The sequence below is a fragment of the Zeus faber genome (assembly GCF_960531495.2).
Source record: "Zeus faber genome assembly, chromosome: 10".
NCBI classification, from domain to species: Eukaryota; Metazoa; Chordata; class Actinopteri; order Zeiformes; family Zeidae; genus Zeus; species Zeus faber.
The window spans coordinates 32,140,352-32,147,851 of NC_137199.1; the positions used below are offsets into that span (position 1 = coordinate 32,140,352).

The following is a 7,500-nucleotide window of genomic DNA, read 5'->3' on the forward strand; positions in this document are numbered from 1 at the left end:
GTGTAGCGGGTGGGTGGATGTGAGAAGACGTCTCTCTCTCTCTCTCTCCCTCGCTGTGTGTCTGGCTGTCGCCCGCCCGCTCTTGGCAGCCGTCCTAGGAAGCAGCAGGGGAAACGGTCCTAACAAAGTGACATGAATTAATGTGACTAATTATCACGGCGTTAATTATTTGTGAATTGCATGTTTGGGTACACTTTACTTTAAAAGCATATGCTCGCCTGTCGCGCTCGCCCAAAACGAGTGGCAGCTAATCCCTGTTCTCTGGAGGGCCTGCGTCTGAGCGCCAGCCAGTGGCAGCGCTGCAGGGATTACACACAAACTGGGCGCGCGAAGAAAGACGGAGGAAAACTTAGGGGAAAAAATGGAGGCGAGCCCTGAACGTCATTTCATCCTGGTTGCACAGCGACACGGGAGGAACGCATCACTTCCTGCTCCGAACGTGTCACCGGGACCCGGTCGGACTCTGACGTCACACTTCATTCCGTCTCGTCCGGTGCGATGAACCTCAGGTGGATTCCTTGAAGTTGTAAAACCCTGAGATGACTTTGTTAGAAAAGCCCATCATTTCATACTTCATTCATCTGGAATCTGTAAGAAACAGCCGTTCAAGATATTTGCCTGGAGTACGCGCTCCTCTGCCCGCGGCTTCCAGCGCTGGCGGCGGGGTCCGCCTTTCCCGCCAAGAACGCAAGGACCCGTCTGGACGACGAGGTCAAGCTGCAGGTGAAGAAACAGTGGATCAGTCGTCCAGGCTTCACAGACACGTCAACGTGGGCTTGACGTCGTACGAGCAGACACGTTGCTGCGTGTGGATCCGTGTTTATGACGTGATCTGCTGCTTGGCTCTGGTTGTTTCCTGTCGCCTCATTTCTTCACGTCGTGTTTTGTTCATTACTTTTCTGGCTTTTTCTCGCTGCCTGCGCCGCTCAAGCTGTGGTGTGATCTGAGCTGCACCAACAGCAGCGCAGCGGGAACCAGGCAGCACCACCCCACACCACCCACACCACACCACTTCAAACCACACTACCTCAAACCACACCACCCACACCACACCACCTCAAACCACACCACACCACCCACACCACACCACCCCACATCACCCCACCCCACACCACACCACACCACACCACCCCACCCACAACAGCCCACCCCACCCCACCTTATCTCACCTCACCACACCACACCACACCACCCCACCCCACACCACACCAAACCACCTCACCCCACCCAGCATCAGCACACACCAGCCACACCACCCAACATCAGCCCACCCCACCCCACATCAGCTCACCCAACACCACTTCACCCACAACAGCCCACCCCACCTCACCCCATCCCACCCCAACCCAACCCAACCCACTCCACCTCACCCCACCCCACCCCACCCCGCACAGCGCAGGAGCTCAAGTACGAGGACTCAACTTTTCTAAATGAAGCCCAAACTTCCCCTGACGTAGATGTGACACGTGGTGATGGTGCTTTTATTTCCATCCACATCAAATGGACGATTCAACAGGGAAACATGAAACGGCTCCGGAAAAAGTCTGCTGGCGTCGTGTGGACGGTGCCCTTGAGCAAGGCAGCTTGTACATTCTCTTAACAGTCAAAAAATATATATACAAATGTGTAGGTGGAAATAAAGTTGAAATATTATCGATAAATATGTTATTCAATATTATGGAGATGGATGACAATATTTTATTAAAGTACCAAATTAAATCTATCGATGATCGAGCAATGCACAGAACCCTCCCTCCCTCTCTCTCTCTTTCCCCCCCGTTCTCCCTTGCTCTCCCTCTCTCTTTCTTTCCCTCCCTTCCCTCTCTCGCTCTCTTTTTCGTTCTCTGACTTGCACTCGCTCTCTCCCTTTCACTTCATTCAGTCGTCTTCATTTATTTTTCTCCTTAAGCAGACGCTTTTATTTTACTGTCCTCTGTCCCTCTCACTCTCTCTCTCCGTCTCCCTCTCCCCTCCTCCCCCTCTCCTCTCCTCTGTATTAACAGTCAGCTCCACTCCCAGAACTACTTTGTTTTGAGAGAGCGAGCAGGCCTGCAGAACACCCTCCTCCTCCTCCTCTTCCAGCTACTGCTCACTTTCTGCCAAGCATTTTATGTCTTTATTTAGTCATGCCTGACTTTATCGAATTAAAAAAAGAAAACTAACAGTCATCTCTCTCCCTCTCTCCCTCACTCGCTTCCCCTCTCTCTCTCTTTTTGGCTCCGTCTGTTTGCATGGATTCTTCCTCGGCGGGGAGATGCTTTTAGGACTCATGGCTGTTAGGACTGTTTCCTCACAGTCGGAGGCAGCAGATACATCCTAGTGTGGATTTCCCATAATGCCATGCGGTGCGACCCTCGTATCCGCTGGTCTAAACGCCGGCGCTCCATAAGGTCGTCCAGCCGAGGGCGGAGCGTTGAACCGGTCGTAGTTGTGGCGCCGGCGGCCCGTTAGGAGGGATTTTGGATGGGGACTGGATTAGCGTCACCGTGGCAACCGGAGGGATGCTTGGGCTGGTCACATGACGCTGCCTTGCAAGCGTGTGTCTGTTCATGTAACCTTTAAAAAAATGGCAGAAAAACGGAAATGCTCCTGTCGGGTGAGAGGGTGTAGCCTTCAAATGAGACTGGATGTCCTCCTGTTCTCTCTCCAACTCAATTTCAAATTCTTTATCGTCATGACAAATGAAACATTAGTATTTCCAAAATGAAGCATCATAAGTGTCTTGCATTTAAGATACTTTTTCCACGAACATTTAAAAACATCAATAATAATAATAATGATGATGATGATGATGATGATGATGATGATAACATCTTTCAACAAACAGGGTTTTGTCTCAAGGTTTCATTGAATTTGTTTCATTTCATTGTGTATTTGAAAGCGTTTCATGTTTTTTTTCTGCCGCTGTAAATCAAGCTTTCCTCACGCTCCCGTGTGGAGCTGCTGTGGAACATGGATTGGTTCTGCCAGGGACGGATCTGGAACCCTGAGGGAAATCCCAGGATGCTTTGCCTTTTTAATCCCAAAGAGTCGGGATTAACCGTTGTTCTGTTTCTGGTCGTATTTCCACGGTCCTGCAGAGTTCACCAGCTGTACACACAGTACAGCTGCTTACAACTAGTACTACTAGGCATATTATTAACATGAATACTAATACTACAACTAGTATTAATGCTAGAAGTACAACTAGGCATATTACTAATACTAACACTGGTATTAATTCTAGAACTATTAATATTATTATTAATAGGAATACTAATTCTACAAGTGCAAATTCCAATATTATTATTAATAAGAATACTAACACTGGCACTACTACTACTACTACTACTACCACCACTATTAATAAGAATACTAATACGAGTGCTACTGCTATTTTTACATGTACTACAATGGCTAGTACTAAAAGTTCGACTAACACTAATACTAAAACTACTACTTTTACTGCTAATAAAAAATAAACTAATAATGAATGTAGCTGCAGGCAGCTATACACGGGGTCCAGTTTAGTCACGTTGAGTGCGTTTTAAAGTTTCCTGGGTTCTCTGAAAGGCAGCACGATTTTCCGAGTTTACTTGAACGCAGCATGGACTCCCCGCGGTCGGTCGTTTCCTGGTTGCTCGTCTTGCAGGGCAACCGCTACGTGGTCTACACAGCACAACCCTCCTGTCGTGAAAACAACAACCCTCCACGTTTGCCTGTAAAGCAGAACTTGTCATTGTTAGAACTCAGCGTGTTGTCAGTGCAAGTAGAGCTGCCATGTCGGGCACCTCACTTATTTGTTCAAGTTCAAGTTCAAGAGATTATTTTTTCACATACATATTGATTTATTGATTTGTTTTCCATGAATAACATTTTCAATAAGTTACGTTTCAATGTAATACAAAAACGTTATGGCATTTCTGTGGGTAATTACCATCGCACGGCTTATTTTTTTCCAACGCCTCGCTGGATCTTGAACACATCACTCAGTGGCACATTTCAGTGGTTTCAAGTGGAAGCGGTGACGACTTTTTAAGGACGACTTATTGTTGTATTTTTCATGAATCCGGCAAAGTTATGTGGACCAGGGATTTAAAATGTATCAGTCTAACAGATCTACTGACATCTACCAGATAAGAAGTTATATAAATATACACGTAAACACATAGTTTGGTAACGTCTGACACTGCCGCACACTGGACACGGTCCAACTGGACATTCTCAATCACAATTTGTACATTTATAGTCAATAATATGATGACGTCATGAAGCGTCTTACTGTAAATATCATTTATAGTCAATAATATGATGACGTCATGAGGCGTCTTACTGTAAATATCATTTATAGTCAATAATATGATGACGTCATAAAGTGTCTTACTGTAAATCAAATTTATAGTACATAATATGATGACATCATAAAGTGTCTTTCTGTAAATATCATCTCCTTCATTTGAGAACGACACGTGTGACATGTCAGTTAACCAAGACCAACTGAATATTTTGGGTCAAAGTTGTTTGTTTTTTCACTAATTTCTGCTCCGTATGTGGATCGGTTTGGATGAAACTTAAACCACCAGGTCCTTTCCACACAGAGGTTTAAACGACACCTCAACCGTGTTCCTAGCTTCTGCTGAAACATGTGTTCCAGATAGTTTTAGTCTGGTTGGACATATTTTGGCATCAAATGCATTGGCTCGTCTCTGTAATATCGATGAGGGGTCCAGCCTGTAGGATTATAATGATAATAATGATAATAATAATAATAATAATAATAATGATAATAATGATAATAATAATAATAATAATAATTTTACACTTTAATAACAATAATGTTGATGATGTTCATGAAGCACGGAGCCTTTAAACTGTGCTGCTGGAGACAAGAGTTGTAGAAGAGACGTTTTCTGGGTAAAATAGAACATTTGAATGTTGTGAAAACAACCACATTCCAAGGCAGTTTGAAAAGAAGAATGTTTGAGTGGATGAATAAGGAATATATCATTCTTTAACCTCGAGGAGATCGGCTTCAGATCCTTGATGTAACCGATTCTGGATCTCACCGGGAATCTTCCTGCTAAGAGAAAAGCCTTCTCCACCTCCATCGAGCCTCCGTCGCTCCGTCCTCCCCTCTCCCCTCCCTCACTGCGTTCTCTCTCTCTCCTCCTCCAGCGATCGGGCGAACGCTGATCCCTCGTTACTTCAGCACGGTGTTCGAGGGCGGAGTGAGCGAGCTCTACTACGTCCTCAAACACGCCAAGGAGTCCTTCCACAACTCCTGCATCACGGTGGACTGTGACCAGTGCACCATGGTGACGCAGCACGGGAAGCCCATGTTCACCAAGGTGAGCTGCACCGCCTCCGCTGACCCTGCCCCACCCCTCACTTCACATTGTAGCCTGTGTGGGCGTGCGGGGTCTGCGGCCCCCAGGGGCCTTTGAAGGATGTGCAGGGACATCATTTATCTTTTGTTTGTTTGTTGCACATTTTCATATATTTCTCCCCAAAATATTCACACTCAACCTCACGCACGATGGAGAGGGTTTAGTTGTTGTTGGGTTTGCACTTTCTTTTTGCCAAGGTTCAAGTTAAATGTTAATATATTTATTACCTCATCAGATGACTTTCTAACCTCATCAGATGACTTTAGAACCTCATCAGATGACTTTCTAACCTCATCAGATGACTTTCTAACCTCATCAGATGACTTTAGAACCTCATCAGATTACTTTATAACCTCATCAGATGACTTTAGAACCTCATCAGATGACTTTCTAACCTCATCAGATGACTTTCTAACCTCATCAGATGACTTTATAACATCAGATGACTTTAGAACCTCATCAGATGACTTTAGAACCTCATCAGATGACTTTAGAACCTCATCAGATGACTTTATAACCTCATCAGATGTGGTTTCTAACCTCATCAGATGACTTTAGAACCTCATCAGATGACTTTAGAACCTCATCAGATGACTTTAGAACCTCATCAGATGACTTTCTAACCTCATCAGATGACTTTAGAACCTCATCAGATGACTTTAGAACCTCATCAGATGACTTTAGAACCTCATCAGATGACTTTAGAACCTCATCAGATGACTTTCTAACCTCATCAGATGACTTTAGAACCTCATCAGATGACTTTAGAACCTCATCAGATGACTTTCTAACCTCATCAGATGACTTTAGAACCTCATCAGATGACTTTCTAACCTCATCAGATGACTTTAGAACCTCATCAGATGACTTTAGAACCTCATCAGATGACTTTCTAACCTCATCAGATGACTTTAGAACCTCATCAGATGACTTTAGAACCTCATCAGATGACTTTAGAACCTCATCAGATGACTTTAGAACCTCATCAGATGACTTTCTAACCTCATCAGATGACTTTAGAACCTCATCAGATGACTTTAGAACCTCATCAGATGACTTTCTAACCTCATCAGATGACTTTAGAACCTCATCAGATGACTTTATAACCTCATCAGATGACTTTCTAACCTCATCAGATGACTTTAGAACCTCATCAGATGACTTTATAACCTCATCAGATGACTTTCTAACCTCATCAGATGACTTTAGAACCTCATCAGATGACTTTAGAACCTCATCAGATGACTTTCTAACCTCATCAGATGACTTTAGAACCTCATCAGATGACTTTATAACCCCATCAGATGACTTTAGAACCTCATCAGATGACTTTATAACCTCATCAGATGACTTTAGAACCTCATCAGATGACTTTAGAACCTCATCAGATGACTTTAGAACCTCATCAGATGACTTTAGAACCTCATCAGATGACTTTAGAACCTCATCAGATGACTTTAGAACCTCATCAGATGACTTTATAACCTCATCAGATGACTTTATAACCTCATCAGATGACTTTCTAACCTCATCAGATGACTTTAGAACCTCATCAGATGACTTTATAACCTCATCAGATGACTTTAGAACCTCATCAGATGACTTTCTAACCTCATCAGATGACTTTAGAACCTCATCAGATGACTTTATAACCTCATCAGATGACTTTATAACCTCATCAGATGACTTTAGAACCTCATCAGATGACTTTATAACGTCTCCATCCAAACCTACAACTTCAGAGAATCCTTCATTCACTTTATTCATCAAGTTTATTGTAGAATTTCCAACCTTCCTTTGAATGGAAATAGTGATTTTAGCTCAAAATAGATGAAGGATCAGGCTGCTCCCTCCTCCCTCTCTTCCTCCTCTTCCTCATTCTCCTCCTCCCTCTCTTCCCCCTCCTTCTCCTCCTCCTTTTCCTTCTCCTCCTCCTTCTCCTCCTTCTCCTCCTCCTAATTCTCATCCTCCTCCTCCCTCTCTTCCTCCTCACCCTCCCTCCCTCTCTTCCTCCTCTTCCTCATTCTCCTCCTCCCTCTCTTCCCCCTCCTTCTCCTCCTCCTCCTTTCCTCCTCCTCCTTTTCCTTCTCCTCCTCCTTCTCCTCCTCCTTCTCCTCCTTCTCCTTTCCTCCTC

At 44.4% G+C, this 7,500-nt stretch overlaps 1 protein-coding gene across 4 annotated transcripts in view; it reads left to right on the plus strand.

The window, feature by feature from the left end:
* ldb2a (LIM domain binding 2a) overlaps positions 1 to 7,500 on the plus strand; it is an 88,708-nt gene that overhangs the window by 49,798 nt on the left and 31,410 nt on the right. For all 4 annotated transcript variants that reach the window (XM_080008735.1, XM_080008736.1, XM_080008733.1 and 1 more), the window contains exon 3: positions 5,155 to 5,327. In XM_080008735.1, coding sequence (XP_079864861.1) covers positions 5,155 to 5,327 — 173 coding nt within the window. The remainder of the gene's footprint in view (positions 1 to 5,154; positions 5,328 to 7,500) is intronic.